The 25536-nt window shown below is 46.6% G+C and overlaps 1 protein-coding gene across 3 annotated transcripts; it reads left to right on the top strand.

Moving 5' to 3' along the window:
* The first annotated feature begins 587 nt into the window (after positions 1-587).
* LOC132474369 (tripartite motif-containing protein 3-like) lies at positions 588-25319 on the top strand. Of its 3 annotated transcripts, XM_060075008.1 has the most exons (13): positions 588-729; positions 11546-11737; positions 13505-13748; positions 14797-14948; positions 15348-15528; positions 16005-16737; positions 18795-18898; positions 19726-19893; positions 20233-20401; positions 20980-21039; positions 21526-21596; positions 22139-22279; positions 22598-25319. In XM_060075008.1, exons 2-13 carry the CDS (start codon positions 11592-11594, stop codon positions 22748-22750), a joined length of 2322 nt encoding a protein of 773 aa, XP_059930991.1. In that variant the 5' UTR covers positions 588-729; positions 11546-11591; the 3' UTR covers positions 22751-25319. The 3 variants fall into 3 exon arrangements, with proteins under 3 accessions (XP_059930991.1, XP_059930992.1, XP_059930993.1); XM_060075009.1 differs by lacking the exons at positions 588-729; positions 11546-11737; positions 13505-13748 and adding an exon at positions 14047-14073; XM_060075010.1 differs by lacking the exons at positions 588-729; positions 11546-11737; positions 13505-13748 and adding an exon at positions 14312-14347.
* The last annotated feature ends 217 nt before the right edge of the window (positions 25320-25536 follow it).

The raw sequence follows: 25536 nt of genomic DNA, 5'->3' as shown, positions 1-25536 counted from the left end.
CCCCCCACTCTTCCTGCACCCCATGTTATGGTAGATCTCGGGTCTATCTGAGCGCAGCTCGCTGGGAATACACTGGGAATGGAAACGCAAATCTGCGCGTCATGGTTTGACTTGGCACGGCCAAAAGTGCCAATAGAAAAGGTAATTTGTTTCCATGACGAAACTATGTTTAACATACATACAAAACATTCTATGCTTCATAAGCCCTAACATAGCTCAGTGTGTCAATGTAACTGACGTCAGCAGAGACTGAAGTAATGGAGTTGATTTGAGTTGCCGTTATTGTTGCCATTAGGCCAGACGGGTTTATTGCATGTCTTACGTGACATATCTCGTATATACACCCCACAATCAAAACACAAAGGTGTTTAAAATACGACTCTATTGTCCTTGTATGGGCAAAAAGTGGGCGGTCCCTTTCCAGGAGGAGGCCACGCCCCTTTGCAGCAGCCCAAACTCCGTTATACTCCAAACGAATTTACATAAACCACGCCCCTCCGCCTGAGATTGGCTCCCTTGCACCCATTCGACCAATGGTGGGCGCGTATGTGTGTGTTTTAACACACACATACGCCTCCTTTTCCTTCTTCCTGGCTGTCGCTCCCTTCCAGCCCCTGCCCTTTTATTAGTGTCGGCTGTCCGCTGTGTGGTAGACGCTCCGCGAGAGGAATACAACACTGACAATGGGCCGCTTTATGCCCAGCCCGCTGTCTCCCGCACGGGATTCATGTGAGTACAATCGGCTCATTCTCCCTTTGTGTCGCTCTGCCATTTCTACTTATTCTCTTAGTACCGTTAAAAAAAATAATACGAGGCCATTTTCTCGCCCCCCCCCCCCTCGCTCTCCTCCAAACAATAAGTGGAATGGGAGGTGTAATGAATAATTTATCGGAGCGTCTCATCCGCGAATTTGTAATGCCCCGAAATCACGGGATGCTAGCCTGACCGCTGATCCCCGGCGCCCCTACTCTGCGATTACATTCATCACTGTTAAAGCTCAAGGAAAAAAAATAACCTTCATGTATCAAATGTAACTGTTTGGGCTAAGGCCTCACACCTCCCTTGGCAGCATCTCTCTCTTGTCTCTCCTCAAACTGCCCCCAGCTCCATTTTATCTGCTGAGCGGCAGGTGGGCATGTCTGCTGCAGTGTGCGGGCTGTGCCGCCGTCATCAAGATGCTTTTGTTTAGAGGTTTATTCTGTCGTTTTGTGCTTTTTTTTTGTTGCTGAACACACACCCACACACCCCACACACCCTACACACGCGGTGCAGTAGAGGCCCGGGGCTAGGCCTTTGTAGATCAGCTGCTTGTGTTGCCTCGTAGGCTACTGCAGCATCATCCCGGGGTTGTCTGTCTGCCGCTACGGCTGGGCAGATGGTTGGGGCGGAATGCTATTGATTGGGCGTTTTTTATTAGAAAGGGAAAAATTCCGTAGAATAGGGTTTAGAGGGTAGGCCTACAATGCGGTAGGGGTTGACATTCGGCTGCCTGGAAAGTGTGGCTCTCTGTTAGAAAAGCTTTCTCCGGCTTCTCCCCCCCCCCCCCCCCCCCCCCTTCCCTCTCCTCTCCCCTCCCCTCAAGGCACAGTCTGTCCGGCTGCTGCCCGTCACTCTCTCTCCTCCTCCTAGGGTCTCTCTTGCTTCTTATATCCACCATCAACTCATGCATCTAGCAGGTGGACAGAGCAGGGCCTGGACCACACAGGGTCTAATATAAATGCGATGAACTTGTTTACGCTTCTGCAGCCTTTTTTTTTTTATGGTGGGGGTGGAAAAAAGTAGCCTGTCCGTCCAACTTTCCCAAGACATCATTTAATTTGTTGATATCCTCGATTGCAACATTCTGCGGGAGCCCGTTTAAGTATAGGCTTCATGATAGGCTATATAGGCGTTTTGACCTCGTGTTTTCTTTCAAATATATTGGGGATGAGGAAATTTCATTTTGGCCTCATCATATAGCTTTCATCTATTTAAAAATACAGGTTGTTTTGATTGTATGAAACCCTTAATTCCCCTTAAAAAAATAATTCAGTTGTTGGATAAAGGTTGCATGTAATTGGGGAAAAAATTAGCATTCAATAGAAAAAAAATATGAGCAGGTATTTGTAAGGGGTCACGCGTGAGGCATCCTTGTCTCAATGATGCTTACTCGTGAGGACACTGGGGATCGGATCCTTTCAGCTTTGAGTCAAGGACTGTCCTGCTACTATGCACTGAAGCAGTTTTTGGCTGTTACTGTCACTGAGTAACTAAAATGCATCTCCATGCAAACAATCACATGGACTGGCTGATCACTCAAGTATTCTAAACCGATCAAGAATGCTGAACCAGATCAAATGGGGTCAAGTGTGGTGGATCAAGTAGGCTCAAACGATAACAGACCCTCTGGTTTGCACTGTTGGTTTAATAGTGGAGCTCGAGTGTGTGGCGTCATGACACCTTTGTGGGGGTGACATGTTTGCAGTCCTTAACGCCAACACTATGAACAAACACAGCATCTAAATAGTATCTCCAGCTTTAAAGCAGTGTTGCACACACTTTTTAGTCTCATGTACAACCACATGAATACACCTCAAGTACCCCTTCACCAAACGACAAATGTTTTGCTGAAGCGGGAGACATTATTGTCTCATTTCTACTAGTGATCTAGTATAACTAGTCTGTAAAGTAGTCCTTTTTCTAAATCCCGTATTCGTGTTTGGATTGGTCCTCCGTTTGCACTGCCTTTTTCTTTGATAATTTTGCCATTTTGTTGTTTGCTGTTTTTGTTTCCATTTGTGGTTTGTATTGAATAATATCCTTGGGCGGGAGGGGGGGGGGTACAATCTATACTTTTGCGCTGATCCTGTACGATTACTGACCATTGATCAGCTACAGAAGGATGAAGTAGTCATTTCCTCACTACATCGACATCATTGATCCTCAAACCACAGAGTGATTCCAAGCCATGAATAGTTTATCATTTGTCCCGCTGACACAAGTCTTTTATTTTTGGCCAGCTTGACTTCATCAAACCAATCACCGAAGCCGACTCGTCACCGTCTGTTTAGGCTACATACAGACGGCCTTGTCTTATCTGATACAAGGGTTTGGGCTGAGAGTAAGTATTAATTAGTGCTGTTTTAATAATCATAGTGATCATAGTAATCATATTGTTGTTCTAATGCAGACACATGAAGATTTTAGGATAGGAGCTGTATCTCAACATAAAATATGAAAAGTATTCTCAAAATATTCCTCTCCTTTTGAGGGCTCTTCAGGTAACCCCAGGCAGAGATGTATTATGGAGAGTTAGTCACATCTGTCATTTTCAGTCACATAATCTCATCGCGGTATTGGAACGACACACAGCCCACTCCCTCTGCACGGTGAAGAGGCAAATGATGTGTGTGTGTGTGTGTGTGTGTGTGTGTGTGTGTGTGTGTGTGTGTGTGTGTGTGTGTGTGTGTGTGTGTGTGTGTGTGTGTGTGTGTGTGTGTGTGTGTGTGTGTGTGTGTGTGTGTGTGTGTGTGTGTGTGTGTGTGTGTGTGTGTGTGGCTGGCTAAGACATGCCCAGCACTCTGCAGTGGATTCACATGTAACCATGACGACGACCGGTCTGTCTGTTTGGCAGTATAACTTACCGTTTGCCAGCCTTTATTTTCAAGTGTATGTCTTTCCTGTCCATTCACTGGTTTGGCTGTTTGCCCGTTCTCTTCGCCCGTCCTTCGCTCCATTGGACTGTCCGTCTAGTGGTCCGTCTAGCGGTCCGTCTGCCAGTCTGTCCATCTGTCCGTCAGTCTCAGTCGAACAACGCTCTCCTCGGCTTATCTCTCCAGCTGCCCTGCTGTCCTCTTCCTAACCATCCAGGTCATATGATGGAGCCTCAGACGCACAGCAGCTCTCAGACCGGGTGTACAGGGTGCACCAGTCTCGTGACCTGAGATGGCCTCCAAGATTATCTTGTACTACCGGTACTAGGTATAACAACAGTGAACACCAGCCATTAGAACCAGACAATACAAATACATGTCTAACCCTGGATTTTGTCCACAAAAAAATACTTTTTAGACTTAATTTTTTTTATACTTACCTTTTGACCATGATTTAATAATTAGATCAGTTTCTGTTTATTGGCACAAGCTTGCATAAAAAAGTGTGTTATTAAAACTGCTTATACTCACTGAGTCTTCGGGCAGGAAGCATTATTTGACCTAACTGACTGGTATGACATTAGCAACCATGGCAGTAGCAGTTAAAGGTGCCTTCTGTAACATTACAACGGGTAGTGAAGTCTAAATTCACAATATGAGAGAGTGGTCTTCTCTGCCCACCCATCCTCCTCAGACAGGAGGTCCTCAACCTACAACAAGCAACAACAAGGCCTACACTATACATTTATAACGTAAAACCTTTTCAATTTATTTGTTTTCTAATTATAAACCAGCTCAGTAGCATATTTGGCATCTCGTAGTGTGGAAATTGGCTGTGGCATTGAGAGAATAGTGTAGCGCGCACAGGACAAAACAAAATCGAATATTGCGTCTTCAATACAGCACGTTTTCTTAATCGCTGATGAAACTTCACGGTCATTTTATTTTTTTAAGTACAGTCGATTTGTTACATATAGCTCCTTTAACATCCGCCGTTAAGCTTGCAGTTTTAGCTTCTTAATGGTTTAATGCATGTGTAGCAGTGCTTGCATAACTGCGGAGACGATCGTCTGAGGCGGTGAGTGTTGGGGGTGGATCCTGCGTTTAGTGGGACAGGTTTTTTCTAGAGGGGATCCAGACTGGCACTTCTCCAAATCCAGAGAGCCCCAAAAACACCTCAGTTCAGACCAATCGGTCTTATTCACTATAACATGACTTGGGCTAGAATCGAACACGACCAGGAAGAGGGATACGTTTAGTCCTAACGTTTCGGTGTATGTGGAGGATATCACATACAAAGCATTTAGGGTGCACGTAGTTGCATAAGAGTACCTTGCTGGAAGTTTGAGGGGGCTTGGCGTGTTGGTGTGCTTATGCTCATGTTGTGGTACTTGGCATATCAAAGTACATGGCATGTAAGGGGGCTTAGAATCTTAGGCTACTTGGCATTTAACGCTACCTAACACGGGTAAGGTAAAGGCTTTCTAAAAAAAGCTTTTAATGCTTGGCAAGAATAAGCATAAATCAATTAAATGGGCTAATAAATGGATGAAGACTATTCAAGAATTCATAAGTAGGTCAACCTAGTGAAGAATATCTCCTTTCTTGCTGATCTGTTCACCATATTCTGCCCACACAGCATCTGCTGTTTCTAACCACCCTGGAAGATTTCCTCTTCCAGATCTAACTTTCCTCTCTGGTCTTGGGTTTTGGAAGCTGATCGCCCTTGCCAGCGAGGGCTTTCATAGACTTCAGAGTTGTCTGCAGATTTAATTTGAACGTATCTATACATACCTTTAGCACAATCACAGCTTTACCAGTGGCTTCACAGGCTAACATTCAAAAGAAAATTCGATAAATAGGACTAATGACCATAAACTACTGCGACTGTACAGGAGTATTTTATACAGTAACTACGGGACATGCAGACCATGCGTAATGATGCGTCACACTTTATGAATGGAGGGGATTTAGGGAGAGATAAGCTGACCGGGCGTGGCTCTTGCATGGTCACCGAGTCAAAGACGGATCACATCCAGGCTTATTAAAACAAGGCGCTGTTGTTTCCTTTCCTGAAATCCTCTTAAACCGATCTACTGTAACAAAAGGCTCTGACCTGTGTGGGGGGGGTCACTGTATTACCACTGGTCTCAGCGGAGCAGAGTGCTATCTCAGAAAAAGATGAAATATATAAATGAGAACCACCAGGAATACATGTGTGCATGTGCTTCTTAATCGGTACGTGAAATGAATAAATAATAAGGTACTGATGGGTGTCCCCTCGCTGGGTGGGCGTGGTGGCTGTGAGTGTCATGGGAGGTGACACTCAGAGATGGTGTGTTGTGACTGTCTGAGAGACCTGAGGGCTCACCCAGACGGCAGAGCAGTCACAGTGCAGCAAGGACCGTAAGGACAAGTAGAACTCTGAGCGGAGTGGCGACCGCCCAGCGGAGGTGGACAGGTGGCGCAACGTGCGGTTGTCATGACAGCTCACCAATACTTGGCAGCTGTGGGGCTTGAACCGGCAACCCCAAGAAGTGGAGGACAAACGCTGTAACAGCCAGTGACTGCGTACATTCGGGACGGTGGTACTATGTAGACTCGAGTAAAGCGCTCTTAAGGCATGAGGAATGAGGTTGACTAAAGGTTTCTTAAAGTATGGGTCAACTCAAGAGACCCAGAATGGGTGGCGAATCGCATTCCAGTTGGAGGCGAGTTGCGACCCGACAACACGCAGTACCCCTGTAATGAAGGGGATACAATTCTGGCGGACTTGTGAGTTTTCTGAGTGTGTGTGTGTGTGTGTGTGTGTGTGTGTGTGTGTGCTGTAGGTGTGTCCCATGGACACACTCAAATTTTGCGGGTGGATCCCAGTGTGAATTAGTTGAACAACTCCTAGGAAATCCGGTCCTTCTTCGTTACAATGGCAGTTAAGTTCGGGAGGGGGAGTAGATTAACAAAGAGGCGCCTAGGGTGGCTGGTGAGTGGTCCCTGGAAAGGGCTCCTCCTCCTCCACCTCCTCCCAACTGTTCCCGATGAGCTGGCCATTGCCGCGTGTGGATGATGACACTGTTTATTTAACAACACGTCGTCCGTGAATGGATACAGTGGTGGGACACGGTCACACGGTGGATTAGCATCCGTTCTCCCGGAGCGAGCACGTGGACGTGAGCCTGGATGTGGAAGCAACGTTCTGGTGGGCAGATGTACACTTCTCCCATGTGTCTCCCGCTCCACCGGGGTGATTAATGAACCCCTACTGTACTAACTGCTGATCACGCCGTTTTTTTAGGAAACCATAAACAAAGGATGGGGAGAGGGGGTTGACTAGCCGAAGGGAAATGAGGTATTATAACATTAGTACGTGGTTCTTCGTGATGGATTGATTCAACAATATATCTTGCTTATGAATGCAAGATCGTGTTTCTCAGGAAGCCGTCTGAGGTGCAGTGTATCGTAGTTTCGTCGAAAGATGTATATAACACTGCAATATCTCCGAATATTATGAATCTTGTATTCTCTGAAATTGTAGCCTAGGACAGCGTACGACTATAATGGGTGTTTATATGAAGGAGGTTCAGAAGGGATATCACCTGCCTGCCACTTGCCCCCTCAAAGCAGTTGAGGCTTTTCTTCTAGCTCATTTAACAGTTTAATTACAGTCCTGGCTGAGGCTAAGCGTGGCTAACCCAGTGGGCTTGCCTCTACTGCAGAACACAGCCTTGTCCACCAGTCTGTACAACCTCTGAGGTGTGTGTGTGACCTAAAGCCCCGGGCAGTGTGTAGAACAACACGTTATTGGGCTCAAAGTTCACTATGACTGTTCCGCTTGTTTGTTCCTGAACTCCATACCTTTTTCACTTATCTCCTCTCTATTTCAACACGGGCTGTCTGGCTTCGGTTAGGAAGAGCCTGTTAACAGTTTTTTTCTACACGCAGTGAAATCACAGAAGGGGAGGAGCCGTAGGAGCGGGACCACTCGTCAGCTTCCTGGTGATGTCATGCATCGGAGGCCATTCAGACGTGAACTTAAGGAAGGAAGGAAAGGGTCGCGGGGGGGAAGTTGGTGTAGTATTGCAGTGAATGGCCCGTCTGACTCATCTAGTGATCGGTCATGCGCTATATATTAAAAAACATGCCAAATTGAAAAGATATTTAAAAAAATGTGTGGTGCCGTAGTGGAATACACAAATTACTGCACTTACTGTATCTTAGATAGAGACAATTTTACATGGGAGAGTGATGCAGAAGTGAAAGAGGAAGGGAGGGGTAGAAGGTTTTTAACGAGAAGGGGAGTGAGAGGATGACGGAGGAGGAGAGGGGTGGTGAGATGGGGAGAGAGAGCCACGGAGATGGAGGGAGGGAGGGAGGGAGGGAGGGAGGGAGCGTGGTATAGAGGGAAGGAGCTGAAAGCATGGTTGGAATGTCATTGTTGGAGAGCTCTGCTTCTTGTTTTTTTTCGGAGAAGGCAGGAGAGAGGGAGAGAGAGAGAGAGGGAGGGAGGGAGGGGGAGAGAGAGACAGCTGCTTATGAGTCTGCATTTCTTTCTCTCTAATGTGAGGGAGTGGGCAAGAGAGGGTTTCAGCGAGAGGAATTTATCCTCCAGTCTCCACACTCGACAGGAATGATTCAGAAATGAAAGTATACGATTAAAGACGGTGGACGTAAGGGTTTGAAGAGTTAGGGTTAAGGATGGTTAGTTTTAAGCCAGAAATGGCTCTGTTTAGGTTATTCAGGTATGTTTAGGCTTGGTGGGGGTCGTCAGAGTAATGACTGGTTGGAAAGCAAATGCATTAGGGGGGGTGATCCCCAGAGAAGTCTGTGTCGTTGCACCAAGATAGAGGGAGAGGGAAAGGCTAGCTGCTAGCCACCGGCTAGCTGTCTCCACCCCCTTGTCCGCCCTGGGAGGGAGAGACAGGTGGTGTATGATCTCTGACAGCCGGGGGTCGGCATAGGATCCCAGAATAATGGGGGGAGGGGGGATAGAAGATTTCCTGCTCTCTCTTTTTTTCTTTTTTTTCTACTGCTTCCTGCCGACACAGACAGAATAACATCCTCTGGGGGAGATAATGAAGGAGCTCTGTTCGCTTGAAGTGTAGAGTCCAGACCTGGACTAGTATGACCCAGTAAGCTTCACTAAACAAAGACTGAGAAGATCAGGGATAGGACGTGGGAATATAAGATATGATGTGTGGCATGAGACGATTAGAGAACCATTAGATCCATGGAACATGGGACATGTGATGATACATTTCAAAATAGCTACTCTGCATGATCGTTCTCAACCTTGCTTATGTCAAAGTCACTTTGGATCAAAGCTTCTGCTGCTGAATTACAAAATGTAAATGCAGCCAATGTAAGCACTACCATTAAAACAATAGACCCATCAAGTTTGAGTTGCTTGCTTCTGATACAAGCTTCTGCTTAATGGAAATGCAATGTCAATTTGAGGCCCTGCGCTGGACGACAGGAAAAGTGTGTTTAGTTTGGTTTTTGTGTTTAGCTTAGTTCTCAAGGGTTCTGTCTAAAACTCCTCCTTTTTTAAAGAAAAACTCCCATCCAGCAAACGGGACTCGTTCTGGCCTTGCCCATTCCATCGGCTCCTTAACTTTTCTAGCATGACTTCAAAACGTTGGACTGCCATTTTAGCTAGGCCTGCCGCTCACGGGAGAAGCATGACGAGCAGCACTGCCGGGGTGCGCCGCCTCGACCAGCTCTAGTATTTGTGGGTGGAGTGTGAAGTGTGGCCGAGGTGCGGTGGTGGTTGTGATGGTTATCACCAGCTTTGTTCTGCTCTCAGTCAAATGGATTCAGAGAAGAGGCTGCTGGTTTATCATTGTACAATGTTGAGCACTCAGATAACCCCATGCTCCGGGCTAAGTCTATCTGGGCCATATTAGGTTTGTTTATTAGGTTTGTTTTGTTTCGCCTAAAAGCGTTTTCTCTAAATGTAATGTATAACAAATTCATAAAAGTGATGCCCAGTAGGCACCTGGTACAGGCCTGGCTGTCCCTAGAAGGAGAGACCTTTCTTCTGTATTCCTTGTCCATCCTAGAAGGGGTTTCCTCCTTCTGGGTTTTGGGGCGTTGTCCTTTAAGCCTTTACGCAGGCTGGATGAGGGGGGGGGGGGGGGGGGGGTCTCTGTTGGTGTGGCCTGTGATACCCTTTGAGACTGGAACTGTGATGAAGGGCTGTAAAAATAACATTCAGAGGAGTTTGGCTCTCACTCTCACTTACTAAGTAAAGTTACAATTTAATTTATGTACAACAATCGGGCTATAACGGCAGGGAAACTGGGTCTCCAAAACCCCTTTTGGCTCTTGTTGTGACAGGACTTCCTCTAGCCCAAGCCCACTATCAAAATAAAATGTTTTTCACTGTAATACCATCCTGTGTCAAATATTTTATCAGACAGAATGGCGGTCTGAACATCACTATACAGAATGACGGCCGAGATCGAGGAGAAAAAGTATTATAGTGGGCGGATATTCAGTACTACTGAGTGGACATCACACAAAACGGATTAGATTACAAGTGTGTGTGTGTGTGTGGCCTGTAATCTGTTGTTTTTTACAGATATGACAGATGTAGTGTGACATTTGGATCACACCGTTAATCTGTGTTTGACCCACTGATACACTTGTACCATGTAATGGCATCTCTTCTATCCCATAATTCCATCCAAAGGCCTCCTGTGGTGGGACCAACAATAAACGCCAAATTAAAATCACCAAACAACAACGCAGGGAGATTGTCTTGTGCAACGTGGACGTGTTTATTTCCACCCAAGTGTCCCTCCGAATGAGCTTTTATCTTGAATGGCTTCCCTCGTCAATAAGCCTCATTTCAGCCACAGAGGGGGGCATGCAGTCTTGATCGCTCTTCCTCCCAAAGTTTGTAATAGTCGCTATTATTCGTATAGCGCTTTCTTTGACACTGAAAGACACTTTCACTGGCAATAAAATACAAGAGAAAAACGTAACGTGTATCAAGGAATTGTCACTTCAAAACATTTAAAACTATAATTCGTTGTCGAGAGATTAGGACATTTATCTTATTCTCTTCACAGATATTCAGTTGTGTTTTTCGTCGACATTCGTTAGGTAGTTGTCGTTGCGTTCGTTAATCGTGAGGCTACGTTGAAGATGACGTAAAGTAAATCACCGGTGTCACTCTATTGTGTTTTTACTTGGGCTGAATAAACGGGGCAGTGTTGACATGTCAGGCGTTTTGCTGTGCAGTCTATTTTGGTAATTTTTTTTTGTTCCTGTTGTCCCTGCTGAACCCTGGCCGGTGGTGGTGGTGACTCACTTGTTCCTGCTGCTTGCGTTGGACCCGGCCAGAAAGAGGACGGGGCGAGGAAGAGGAGGGGAGAGGGAAGGGAGAGGATTGGTCAAGGGCGAGGGAGCGAGCGAGCAAGAGAGGATGGGGCGAAAGATATTAGACACCCTGATGGCAATGTAGAATCTAGTCTCTCAAAACCTCAAGCATCTCTCTTTCTCTCTCTCCGTCTCTCTGTTTCAGTCGCACCCTCTGTCTGTCTGTCTCTGTCCCTCTTTTGCTCACCCTCTGTTTAACTGTCCCTGTCTTTCTCTTTCTCACCCTCTTTCTCACTGCTATGCCTTCTTGCTAAGTTATGGGTACAGCGGAGTTGGCTGGAGGTTAGGGAGAGCTGGCATTCTATGGCCCAGTTCTAGGGCAGAGTAAAGACCTCTGTGTGACATTTCCTTTGGACCAATTCAGTTAAAACATTTATTTTGAATAAACAAATATGTGATTGTGTCCTCTTTTCCATCTATCTTTGTAATTTCTTATTTGACTTGATGTGCTTTGAAAATATAAATGTACTGAAGTGGGCGACGGATCGATGACATCTGTGTAACTTGGTGTTCTCTGTCTCTGGGTCCCTCAGGTTAAGCGATCAGGTCGATCCGTCGGTGTACCTGAGTTGGTCGTGAATGTCTCTCACTATGGCTAAGCGCGAGAGTGGCAGTACCAGCCCGGTGGTGCGGCAGATAGACAAGCAGTTCCTGGTCTGCAGCATCTGCCTGGACCACTACCACAACCCCAAGGTGCTGCCCTGCCTCCACACCTTCTGCGAGAAGTAAGTTCTTCACCCCACGTCCGGCCCCGGGCATCATCAGTCCCGGCACCCTGCTAGGACATCTCAAAAAACGTAAAAGAAACTTTAAAATGCGTTAAACTTCAAACGTAATCAAAAACTGAATTCAAATCACAGCATACATATTGTGAACAACGTGTTGTAATAGTTAAGGCCTTCAACTCCCAGGTTTAATTTGAAAGGTTAGGTTTTCAAATCCTGCGGCAACACCTAAACTAACACACACGGGAATGAGGTCTGCAAGGTTTAATTATATAATGGATGATGGATTTATTGAACCCTTGCGACCGTTTTAAAACCGTGTGGATGCAGGTTAGACAAAGTAATTGTGGCTCTGCTATTTTAGCAGCAGTTTTTTTTAAAAATCCCAAAGTATAAATAATGAGGCAAATTTGTCAACATTTTGATCCAGCTATGAGTCATCCGTTAAATGGTTGTTTTACGATGCTCTGAAATCTCGCAAGAGTTGCGTTGTTGCAGGAAGAGAGGGGTAGAAACGTGAGATAGGTTTGGAGAGAAGAGTGCCGGAAAATGTTGTGTTGGACTACAAAAGCTTAGCCTTCGCCAAAAGATTTGGTTGGAGGTGGCGTGAGATTCTGACGACAATAGGGAAATCTTCTGTGATTTCAGCGTGAGACTACTCCCTTGAGCGAGACTTGGTGTGACGCCTCTCTTTAGGGATCCTTGCCATAATGTTGTCAAGACACACAAATGACAAGCTCAGCCGGTCATTAGCAAAAACAAGCACTTTCAGAGGACATACATTGAGGGGGTGCTTTTGCCCCAAAGGATTACATTTCAGCCCATTTCGCAGATGCCGGCTGCAGTTGCTCAATACTGGGTACATAAATCCCTTACACAAAATGATGGGTGAAAATAGGATAAAATATCCAGAAGTCATCCTTTAATAATAAGCCATAGGTCATGACTGTGGTAGTGGTTAGGATGTTGTTCATACAGAAATGTAATAATATGAATTATAGCATTAAGTCCCATACACCAGTGATTCTGTCATCAACATATCTCTCCTATGAGGTCAGCAGCTAACCTAGGAATAACACGGGTACTTTTTTTTTATAGGGCCAAAACTTCTGTCTCCAAGAAGACTTTCAAAACCACATTACCTTAGATTTGTATAATTCATGACATTCGTTCCTAAACGGTGTATAATGAGAGTGATATTTAAATCAGTTTAAATAAATGTCAGAGTCTCTATTTGATACTCCCTTGGGGTCTGGCATTTAAAGTCAGTAATAAAGCTTTATGGTAGCTTAGATAAAATTAAACTACATTCCATCAGGACAATTATGTATTGAACGGAAACTTAACAAAAATTCACTGATCTAGTGTTTTACGCCTAGTCAAGTAATGTCTTGCAAAGAGGGTATTTAAATTCTTAATTAAGGCAGAATTGAATCAGGTCAGCCCTCTACTGACAGTCAATTGTAGAGCAAGGATTTATAGTAAACATAGTCCGTTAGGGCTTCACTACATGCAGGGCTGGTTGAAGTTAAGGGGAGAGAGAGAGAGAGAGAGAGAGAGAGAGAGAGAGAGAGAGAGAGAGAGAGAGAGAGAGAGAGAGAGAGAGAGAGAGAGAGAGAGAGAGAGAGAGAGAGAGAGAGAGAGAGAGAGAGAGAGAGAGAGAGAGAGAGAGAGAGAGAGAGAGAGAGAGAGAGAGAGAGAGAGAGAGAGAGAGAGAGAGAGAGAGAGAGAGAGACTTTTAACCTTTCCCTTTTCGTCCCGTTTCAGATGCTTACAGAACTACATCCCGCCTCAGTCCCTGACGCTGTCCTGCCCCGTGTGCCGGCAGACGTCCATCCTCCCGGAGAAGGGCGTGTCGGCCCTGCAGAACAACTTCTTCATCACCAACCTGATGGACGTCCTGCAGCGAGACCCCGAGTGCGGCAGCCGCCACCAGGCCTCCAGCGGCCTGGAGTCCGTCAGCGCCGTGGCCGCCGCGCAGCCACTGTCCTGCCCCAACCACGAGGGCAAGGTAGGCCTACCACCACTGCTAATGCTAGGGCTAGTACCACCTGCCCCAACCACGAGGGCAACGTAGGCCTACCACCACTGCTAATGCTAGGGCTAGTACCACCTGCCCCAACCACGAGGGCAAGGTAGGCCTACCACCACTGCTAATGCTAGGGCTAGTACCACCTGCCCCAACCACGAGGGCAAGGTAGGCCTACCACCACTGCTAATGCTAGGGCTAGTACCACCTGCCCCAACCACGAGGGCAAGGTAGGCCTACCACCACTGCTAATGGTAGGGCTACTACCAGCTGTAGAAAGCTGTCCTGCCCCAACCACGAGGGCAAGGTAGGCCTACCACTACTGCTAATGCTAGGGCTACTACCACCTGCCCCAACCACGAGGGCAAGGTAGGCCTACCACCACTGCTAATGCTAGGGCTAGTACCACCTGCCCCAACCACGAGGGCAAGGTAGGCCTACCACTACTGCTAATACTAGGGCTACTACCAGCTGTAGGTTTAAACACAAACACTGTGCTGCCCCAACCACGAGGGCAAGGTAGGCCTACCACTATTGCTAATACTAGGTCTAGTACCACCTGCCCCAACCACGAGGGCAAGGTAGGCCTACCACTACTGCTAATACTAGGTCTACTACCACTTGTCCCAACCACGAGAGCAAGGCAAGCCTGCTACCTAAAGGTTTAAAGCTAGTTTCGTACAGTTGTGCATATGCCGCAGACCTCCTGCAACGTTAGGGGCCAAACAGCGACTATAAACGCCATGGCCGCGCCTGGTCCGTCCACACCCTTTACAAACGGTGCAACAACACTGACTTTTTAGCCCACTTATGCTTAGTAGTACTGTCAGGTTTAGGACTTGACAGCCAGGGCTTTATGCCTGGGCCTACTACTCGCCCATAGCTTCAAGTCTAGGTTCAGATGAGCATGTGTATGAGAGCACGTGAGTGGGGTGGGCACATGTGCGATTAATCCCCTCAAACACCCCTTTAACCTCCACCCAGGGTGCTCCAGCTCACCGTTCGGTTTGTGTTATGCTGCCCCCTGCAGGTCATGGAGTACTACTGCGAGTCGTGTGAGACGGCCATGTGTCTCGAGTGCACAGAGGGCGAGCACCGGGAGCACATGACCGTGCCTCTCCGAGACGTGCTGGAGCAGCACAAGACGGCCCTGAACGACCAGCTGGACACCGTCCGCAACAGGTACATATCCCCCGCTGGGTACTGCGTTTCTGACCTCAATCTATGGGCCGGGGGCTTTTACACTAGGGGGCGCTGTGGGACAAAAGCTGAAGCTTGGTTCCCTTTTATGGGAATGATGATTAATAATCAAATTATAAAAAAAAACATTTAATTTCATGTTTTATAAAATAACATCTGGACTTGTCTATCAATTTGTGCCGATCCCAATTAATTCAGGCCTGAGAGACTTTTGCTATGATTATCTGTGTTTTGGTTTAGGGAAAGTCCTAGCAAAGGCTTTAGCACATTCTTCAAATCCCTTGCCTTAAAAAAGTTTCAAACCCCTGATGTATACGTCCTGCAAGCAGTGTTCGGGAAAACCAGACCGAGTCTGACCCCTCTCAACCCCTCTCCTGACAGGATACCCCAGCTGACGGCCGCCATCGACCTGGTGAACGAGATCTCCAAGCAGCTGACGGACCGCAAGAACGACGCGGTGGCCGAGATCAGCAACACGTTCGAGGAGCTGGAGAAAGCCATGCACCTGAGGAAGAACGCCCTGATCGCTGAGGTGGAGAACATCTGCAGCACCAAGCAGAAGGTCAGCCCGGCCCTTCTCTAGCTAGCTCCTCTTAATTCCCTTTTGTCCTTGGAGAGGTTTGTTGTTGTGTCCTTCAAGAGGCAATGCACTACGACGGTATCTTAAATAGGCTGACACGATTTAACGAGGCATGTCAGGGGGGGGGGGGGGGGGGGGGGGGTTAGGGCATCTTGCTCAAGGAGGATCACAGACTAGAGACGGAGGACAGTGTTGTTTGCATTGCGCACAATGGCGAGCTTCCACAGAAGGCTTCACATCAGTGGCAGTCTTCTTGCCTTCTTCTGTACAGTCATCATCACCCTAGCCGCATTTAGAAAATCTTTCTGAACGAGAAGGGGCACCACACCATCTGCCAGGACACATAACCAATGAGCTTGCAGATCCCCCCCCCTAGTTCCGAGGTCGACTCAGAAACCCGAACGAACCGGCGCGCTCCCTCCAACGCAGGCTGACGGCGCTCTCGTCCCCGTCTCCAGGTGCTGCAGGCCCAGCTGGCGTCGCTCCTGCGCGGCAAGGAGAACATCCAGGCCAGCTGCAGCTTCACGGAGCAGGCCCTGAGCCACGGCTCGGCCACCGAGGTGCTGCTCGTGCAGAAGCAGATGAGCGAGCGGGTGAGCGCCCTGGCCCGCCACACCTTCCCCGAGCAGCCGCACGAGAACGGCCACCTGGAGTGCCAGGTGGAGACGGAGGGGCTGCGGCGCTCCATCCAGAACCTGGGCGTGCTCCTCACCACGGGCGCCGTGGGCCACACCAGCGTGGCCACGGGCGGCGGGCTGCGGCACGCCCTGGTGGGCCAGCCCACCACGGTGACGGTCACCACCAAGGACAAGGAGAGCGAGCTGGTGCGCAGCGGCAACGCGGCGCTGCGCGCCCAGATCACGTCGGCGGACGGCACCGGCTGCCCCGACGTGGAGGTGGTGGACAATAAGAACGGCACGTACGAGGTGGGCTACACGGTGCGCACGGAGGGCGAGTACAGCTTCTCCCTGCTGCTGTACCAGCAGCCGGTCCGGGGCAGCCCCTTCCGCCTGCGGGCCGTGAAGCCGTCGGACGTGCTGCAGTCCCCCGACGACGTCAAGCGGCGGGTGAAGTCGCCCAGCGGCGGCGGCGGGCACGTGCGGCAGAAGGCGGTGCGGCGGCCGTCCAGCATGTACAGCACCACCAAGAAGAAGGAGAACCCCATCGAGGACGAGCTCATCTACCGCGTGGGTGAGTGGCGCCGCCGGGCCTCGCGCAGAACGCAATGCGCCACTGCAAAGAGTCGCCCGAACCCAAGCACCCGACCCATCACCTCAACCATATCTCAAACCATAACCTCAACCGTATCTCAAACCATAACCTCAACCATATCTCAAACCATAACCTGAACCATATCTCAAACCATCACCTCAACCATAACCTCAACCATATCTCAAACCATAACCTCAACCGTATCTCAAACCATAACCTGAACCATATCTCAAACCATAACCTCAACCATATCTCAAACCATAACCTGAACCATATCTCAAACCATAACCTCAACCGTATCTCAAACCATAACCTCAACCATATCTCAAACCATAACCTGAACCATATCTCAAACCATCACCTCAACCATATCTCAAACCATAACCTCAACCATATCTCAAACCATAACCTCAACCATATCTCAAACCATAACCTCAACCATATCTCAAACCATAACCTGAACCATATCTCAAACCATCACCTCAACCGTATCTCAAACCATAACCTCAACCATATCTCAAACCATAACCTCAACCATATCTCAAACCATCACCTGAACCATATCTCAAACCATCACCTCAACCATATCTCAAACCATCACCTCAACCATATCTCAAACCATAACCTCAACCATATCTCAAACCATAACCTCAACCATAACCTCAACCATATCTCAAACCATAACCTCAACCATCACCTCAACCATATCTCAAACCATCACCTCAACCGTATCTCAAACCATAACCTCAACCGTATCTCAAACCATAACCTCAACCGTATCTCAAACCATAACCTCAACCGTATCTCAAACCATAACCTCAACCGTATCTCAAACCATAACCTCAACCGTATCTCAAACCATAACCTCAACCGTATCTCAAACCATAACCTCAACCGTATCTCAAAGCATAACCTCAACCGTATCTCAAAGCATAACCTCAACCGTATCTCAAAGCATAACCTCAACCATATCTCAAAGCATAACCTCAACCATATCTCAAAGCATAACCTCAACCATATCTCAAAGCATAACCTCAAGCATATCTCAAAGCATAACCTCAAGCATATCTCAAAGCATAACCTCAACCATATCTCAAAGCATAACCTCAACCATATCTCAAAGCATAACCTCAACCATATCTCAAAGCATAACCTCAACCATATCTCAAAGCATAACCTCAACCATATCTCAAAGCATAACCTCAACCATATCTCAAAGCATAACCTCAACCATATCTCAAACCATAACCTCAACCATAACCTCAACCATATCTTAAACCATAACCTGAACCATATCTCAAAGCATAACCTCAACTATGTCTCAAAGCATAACCTCAACCATATCTCAAAGCATAACCTGAACCATATCTCAAACCATAACCTCAACCATATCTCAAACCATAACCTCAACCATATCTCAAACCATAACCTCAACCATATCTCAAACCATAACCTCAACCATATCTCAAACCATAACCTCAAGCATATCTCAAACCATAACCTGAACCATATCTCAAACCATAACCTGAACCATATCTCAAACCATAACCTCAACCATATCTCAAACCATAACCTCAACCATATCTCAAACCATAACCTCAACCATATCTCAAACCATAACCTCAACCATATCTCAAACCATAACCTGAACCATATCTCAAACCATAACCTGAACCATATCTCAAACCATAACCTCAACCATATCTCAAAGCATAATTCAAGCCTTAATCCAGACCATGATCAAAGCCATAACCGAAATCATAACTTATCAGCCAACAAAAACCCCTGCACCCAAAAGCAAGCACCCAAACATTCCGTCCGGTCCTAAGGCCCCTAAGTCCAACCAACAATTGGTGGGGACCCAAACCGCGTCTACATGATCCCTCTCCCACCTTGTGTAAAATCTCTCTCATACCGATACCCTCTTCCATATCTCATCTACTTGCCTTGCCTGGGTGATGCACTGATCCACAATATGCCGTAGATGAGGAGATGTTCATGAAATATCAACCTCATCCTCTTGATCTGATTGACAGGAGCTCGAGGGCGGGATAAAGGAGAGTTCACCAACCTACAAGGCATCTCCACCTCCAGCAATGGGCGAATCATTGTCGCCGACAGCAACAACCAGTGTATACAGGTAGGCCATTAAAACACGATTTTACGATGAATGGTTTTGGTACACATTAAACTAACCATCTTTTATTGGTGATTTACTGATATCTTTTCACTGCCGATAAGAGTGCTCAAGTTTAATTATCTTATAATAGTTGGTGCCGATTGAAGCTATTCATTTTCCGGTGCAGTATGAATGTTGTTGTTGTCGTTAGAAAACTAATTGAGACGATAATAATAAGAAACCTCCTCCTCCACACTCCTGCTGGAGTAATGCTTTCATATAAGCAGAATGAGTCACTTTTTAACATCTCGTTTTAATGGCTCTTGCCATAATCATCGTTTTATGGTTTTGTTTGTCTGGTTTGTCGGGGCGCTGTGTGGGTGCAGCCGACATGATGCTGTCGCTGGCCAAGCTCTTTAACTGTGGCAGCTTCCGCTCCAGTTCGCCACACTACTGCCGATTTCCATAGCAAAGTGGGCGTATTTCCCCTCTTGTGTTTTATTTCCTTAGTTCTATGGTGTAACTACAGCTCATTCCATTGTTACACAATTCACATTAACTGCACACCCAGAATTATGAAGTCGTAATTAGGGCCCGACCGATATTGATTTTTGAGTGCCGATGCCAATTATTTTCAGAGAAATTACGATTACGATTTAATCGGCCGATTAAAAAAAAAAAATATATATATATATATATATAAAACGTAGTTTTTGATACCTTAAATATACTTTAAACATTTTTGACGAATATGTGAATTGAATGCAGAACCTTTGAGTGTTTTAGAATACATTTACAGGGCCCTAGTCGTAATGCATTAATGGAATGTTGTTGTTGTTTTTTCTCAGATATTTTCGAACGACGGCCTGTTCAAGATGAGGTTTGGGGTCAGAGGTCGCTCCCCGGGCCAGCTGCAGCGCCCCACCGGCGTCACGGTGGACATGAACGGGGACATCATCGTGGCCGACTACGACAACCACTGGATCAGCATCTTCTCTTCGGATGGGAAGTTCAAGGTGAGGAAGGACCTCCATTAAGAGAATTCACGTATCCAACCGTGTGCCGCTTCTTCACATGCGTACCGTGAATTCAGAGACATGTCATTTAGGAGCTGGTTAGGGTGACGTCATCTTGCGTAAGGAGGCCTGGGGATCAAATCCACTACCTTTCCATGGGGATTCAAACACACGAGCCACAGCTTTAAACTCCCCTGCCCATCAACACAGCTGCATTTCTCTCGAACACAACCTTGCTCTCTAGGTTGTGAGGCGTTAGGTTAGTGCGGGGTTAGGGAGGTATTCGTCGAAAGTTAACGCAATGAAACTCATGATCTCACCCCCCTTGGCTCCTGGCAGAGCAAGATAGGCGTGGGACGTCTGATGGGACCCAAGGGCGTGGCCGTGGACAAGAATGGGCACATCATCACCGTGGACAACAAGGCTTGCTGCGTCTTCATCTTCCAGGCCAACGGGAAGCTGGTCACCAAGTTCGGGGCCAAGGGAACTTCAGACAGACAGTTCGCAGGTACCGTCTGTGGAGCTAGTGTTAGCCACAACAGCTAGCGTTAGCAACAGCTAGCTTAAGTAATAGATCTTCACATTAAAAAGTGACGAGCTAGCTAGTAGCTATACACTACTGGACCACTGATAGACTACCTAGTGCAATGTTATTTTGCCCAAATAAGGGATTCAGGTACCAATTGCTTCAACAGAAAACTAAAAGTATCTTAAAATGATTGCCTTGAGCCCAAAGCAAACAGACGTGTCGGGTCAGACAAAATCATGTTCTTGAATTTTCGAATACTAAATAGACTTTCCCTTGACTTATTTCTATTTGAAGCGAGTAACAAATATACAGTAACTAACACTTTTTGACCCGTTAAAATTAATACGACTATTTATTATTTTGGTGGGTGGGTAAGGTCTATCACCCAAGGCATTGCTTGTGGCCGTGATAAAGAACCTACACTTTTAAGATTATGATGTTATTTTCCGTTGCTGCTTGAAAATAATGAATATTGTAATTCATTGTTCCTTGGGCCCATACTACCTTTGCATCTCTGACGTCTCCTCTCACCTCGTTCTCTCCCTTTTTTCTTTTAGAAAAATGCGGTGCAAACATAGCACCGGATCAAAAGCTTAGTAAATCTGGCCCCGTCTTCAGTAAGTAATCCTTATTCACTGCCCAGGCGTGTGTCTAGGTGTGGGACCAAACCTTGAGTTTGGACTTCACTTGAATGCCCTTTCTGTTATTGTCATATCTGTTAGTATTAGTCTTTGTGTCTTGATTCTGTGAAGCCAGATTAGTAGAGCTTGTTGTTAACGTTGCCAGGGTCAGGGGGTTCGATTCCCACTGGGCCAACCCATGCTAAGAAGTGTATGCAATCGTCATTTTCTATAGTGCTGTAGGTAATGCATCAACCAAATGGAAGCTGAGGTTGATAATAATGATGATGATTATTGTTATGGCAGTGATATACCTTTATAACACCGGTCCCAGTCAGACACTAGCAAGGAGAAATACTGTTGAGGGATTGGTCACGGATATCTATATTAAGCGCATAACTTCCTCTGTTTCCTCTCCTCAAGACTGATGACTCACACTTCCTGTCTTCCTCCCTTCTCCCCCCCCCGCGTGTCTTCCCTCAGGTCCTCACTTTGTAGCAGTGAACAACAAGAATGAAATCGTAGTGACGGACTTCCACAACCACTCAGTGAAGGTATGGCCAGCCCTGGTTATTATTAAAGGTGACATATTATACCACCAGCTTAGGTTTGAAAATCATGACATCATAGGTGGGCGTGTCCCCCTAGATGTGTGACGGATAGATGAGCAACGTTTGCTACAGTCCACTGGGTAGGCCGGTGGACTGATCTATCCAGCACACATCTAGGTGGACACGCCCACTTGTGATGTCAGAAGAGGCAGATTTTCAAAACGGCTGGTAAAGGCAAATCACACTCACACCTGATAATATGTCACCTTTTAATCATTATTTACCCCATCTAAAAACATTCCAGTGCAAATAGAGGCTCCCCCTTTCCTTTCTGTGATTTTTCAATCGATTGGTTGATTTGAATGATGGGAGAACAAGTCACATAAATCAATAAACGTTGCACATTATTTCGTTGCACATTATTTATGATTGCAGTTGTTTTACGGACACGTTGCCCGATGAGTTAACCCTGGTTTCCTATTTATTTCCCCCTTGATGCTAACAACAACAAAAGACCCAACCAAACTTTCTCACCCCCCCCACAGGTATACAACGCGGACGGAGAGTTCCTGTTTAAGTTTGGTTCCCACGGCGAGGGGAACGGCCAGTTTAACGCTCCAACCGGTGTTGCCGTGGACGCCAACGGCAACATCATCGTGGCGGACTGGGGAAACAGTCGCATTCAGGTAGGAGAGCCTTAACACAGAAGGACGTGCGCACCCTTAATGTGTCCCTGGAAGGAACTTTCCTCTCACTTTCTGTTCCCCCCCCCCTCTGGATAAACTCCCATATATTTTAATAGTTACCACAGAGGAAGGACAAAACCTCTTAATCTCCCTCAGGAACATTTTCCTAAAATGGTGTGTGTGTGTGTGTGTGTGTGTGTGTGTGTGTGTGTGTGTGTGTGTGTGTGTGTGTGTGTGTGTGTGTGTGTGTGTGTGTGTGTGTGTGTGTGTGTGTGTGTGTGTGTGTGTGTGTGTGTGTGTGTGTCCGTCCCCCTGTAGGTCTTTGACAGCTCAGGCTCCTTCCTGTCCTACATCAACACGTCTGCGGACCCCCTGTACGGGCCGCAGGGCCTGGCCCTCACGTCTGACGGCCACGTCGCCGTGGCGGACTCTGGGAACCACTGCTTCAAGGTGTACCGCTACCTACAGTAGGGGCCCCTCACCTCGACCATCACTAGGGGCCCCTAAGCTCTTCCATCATAAGGAGCTCCTTACTGCTAAGATCAATAGGGCCCCCCCCCCCTCAATGAATACCATCAATAGAGGCCCTGGCATCTACCATTACTAAAGGCCCCTCACAGCCATCGACGGTAGGGGCCCCTAATTGCTACCATCAATGGAGGCCCTTACAGATATTAACGCTCGGGGCCCCTTGCCGCTATCTAGAGTAGGGGACCCCTCAAAGTCAACACCCCATGGAGCCATTAGAGCTACAATTGCCCGAGTCCCTTTTCTCCATATCCAGTAGGGGGCGCTCAAAGCCACCATCAGAAGAGCGGCCTCACAGCTGTCAACAGGAGGGGCCATTTAACAATACCATCGAAAGACACACACACACACACACACACACACACACACACACACACACACACACACACACACACACACACACACACACACACACACACACACACACACACACACACACACACACCAGATCCCGTGCTAGCCTCCGGTGTGTGTTGGGTAGGGAGCGATGGCGGTTTGTCCAGACTCGCATTGAGCGTGTTCTAAACCTCGTATTAAGATCCGAGCCCAGGGGGGGGGGTGAAGATGGCCCCTGTAAAGAGTATAATGAGCCATACCTTGTCCATATGCATGACGTTTCGTTTGGCCCCGAATGCCTGGGCGAGAACACACACACACGCGCGCACACACACACACACACACACACACACGCGCACATACTTTGACCCGGCTGGTCTGCTTTTACTATAAACGTAGTTAGTGTCGTCAGTGGACCGAGCTGCGCTTCGCTTTTACCGCAACAGATACACTTTGTATATGAAAAATACATAATTTATGATGATGAAAACCAACAACATTACATCTCGCTCTCCACACGCCATCTGTGCATTGATTTGCTGTATGTACTGTGTATGCATAAATGTATATTGTGTATATTGCTATCAACTCCGTGTATACATGTGCTACGATTTTGAAACACACTCACACACAGTACACGCACGCACACACACACACACACACACACGCGCAGCCTTTTGGATAGACCACAGCATTTAAAGTGTGTATGGCAGCTGTTCTTAAGTGTGTTTTTTGAGAAATGTACCCAGCACATGCTTGCAGAGAAGTAGTGTTTTCATATTTATTGCAAAATCTAAACAGCACAATATTTTTTTGGGATGTTTACATTTTTCTTTGTATTTTTTGGGGGGGGGGAAAAAAAAAGAAAAAAAAGGGGGGCTAATTTAATTTAATTTTTTACACTAGTTCAGCATTTACAAATTTATTTTTCTAATTTCATATCTTTTTTTTTGGGGGGAAGCATCAAACTTTGCGTGGTGTTGAAGCACGAATAGGTGGATGAGTTGTAGTTGCCACAGTCCTGTTCTATTTAGATCCCTTGGTTGATGATGACTTCCTAGGCTAAGCCCGGGGTGGTCCAACCCATTATCTGTGAAGCCACCATTTTTAGAAGCTCCGATATCCCCGGAACTGTGTGGCTCATTAATTTAGTGCAGATCTTTCATACTTAATTACTTCCACACATTGGAAAGACAAACAATTTATTTATTTTCTCTTTACCATGGTGGTGAAGAAATTGGCTCTTCATTGTGTACTGATCTCATTGTGGATTTATTTTCAAATTTTGCTTTGTGGTCGAACGTCGTTGAAGAAAATTTAGGTTGATCTAAAGTGACCGGTAGACTTGTAGGAGATGCTTCGCAATGTATGTTTGCTTCATCATCAGAACCCCTGTAGATTACAACAGTTCATCATTTATTAGAAGAGATTAGCCATCAAATGCGCCGTCTAATATTGATGGCATTCATGTAAAATGATGGATTTCAGAGCTCCACATTTCATAAATATCTGTTTGCCTGTGTCAACGTGTTGAATCACACCATGACTGACGCCACATGTCCCTCTGTCTCCCTCCGGTGTCTGTTTTGTGTAATGTCCCTTGAGCGCTGGTGCCACAGCAGTAGATGGACTAGGTACATATGAACAGATGAACCCAAGAGGTTGGTTGATGGTATCAACCGACACAACTCCAGTCTCTTAAAGGGCCCCTATTCTACCACCGGGGGTAATGATGATTAGTCATTTAAACAACAACCCTATACCCAACAGCCGACCCAGTGAATATTATCTAACTAGCTAGGTAGAGGCCGAGCTAGCCATCGCACATCTGTGTGGACACGTCCATTTATGATGTCACAAATGGGTTGATTTTGTAACTGCTTAGTTGCTAATCAGTATTACAGGGGCCCTTTGAAGCTGTTGTAACACTGTCTAAGCAGTGTTCTATAGAGTACTGGCTAGCATTTTGTACGTACCTAATCCATTCTGTGACTTGTTGCCAAACGGAAGCCTCACACACCTTTTTTTACAGGTGTGCAATTGGCTGCCCATTAGCCACCATTAGCCCAACAATATTATCAAGTGTTCTTTTACACTCTTTTAACTTGTGTCACACCAAATGATTCTGTTTCTCTATTAATATGCACTGGTAATAAAAGCACATGGTTTACGGAGATGTGGAGTGATGTTTATTACGAAACGTTAAACTGTTATCTAATAATATTAAAGTTAGTTACTGATATTGATAGGCAAAGATGTTGTAGAAAGGTGCCCTCAAATTGCTTGTTTTATTGCTTTTATAGTCTTATTTGCTATGAGCAGGGCCAGTACATGGCAATAGGCATTCAATAATGTTGGTTCAATTATTACAGAATATTAAAAAGAAAATGAGC

The sequence above is a fragment of the Gadus macrocephalus genome, chromosome 16 (genome assembly GCF_031168955.1).
Source record: "Gadus macrocephalus chromosome 16, ASM3116895v1".
Classification (NCBI taxonomy): Eukaryota; Metazoa; Chordata; class Actinopteri; order Gadiformes; family Gadidae; genus Gadus; species Gadus macrocephalus.
Note: the sequence above shows the minus strand (reverse complement) of the source record. Positions and strands in the feature narration are given on the sequence as shown.

Bases quoted from the DNA above. Each gene is read 5' to 3' on its own strand.
- LOC132474369 (XM_060075008.1), top strand. From the start codon at position 11,592: ATGTCTCTCACTATGGCTAAGCGCGAGAGTGGCAGTACCAGCCCGGTG. The intron at 13,749-14,796 runs GTAGGCCTACCA...TGCCCCCTGCAG, and splicing joins GCCCCAACCACGAGGGCAAG to GTCATGGAGTACTACTGCGA. The intron at 21,597-22,138 runs GTATGGCCAGCC...CCCCCCCCACAG, and splicing joins TCCACAACCACTCAGTGAAG to GTATACAACGCGGACGGAGA.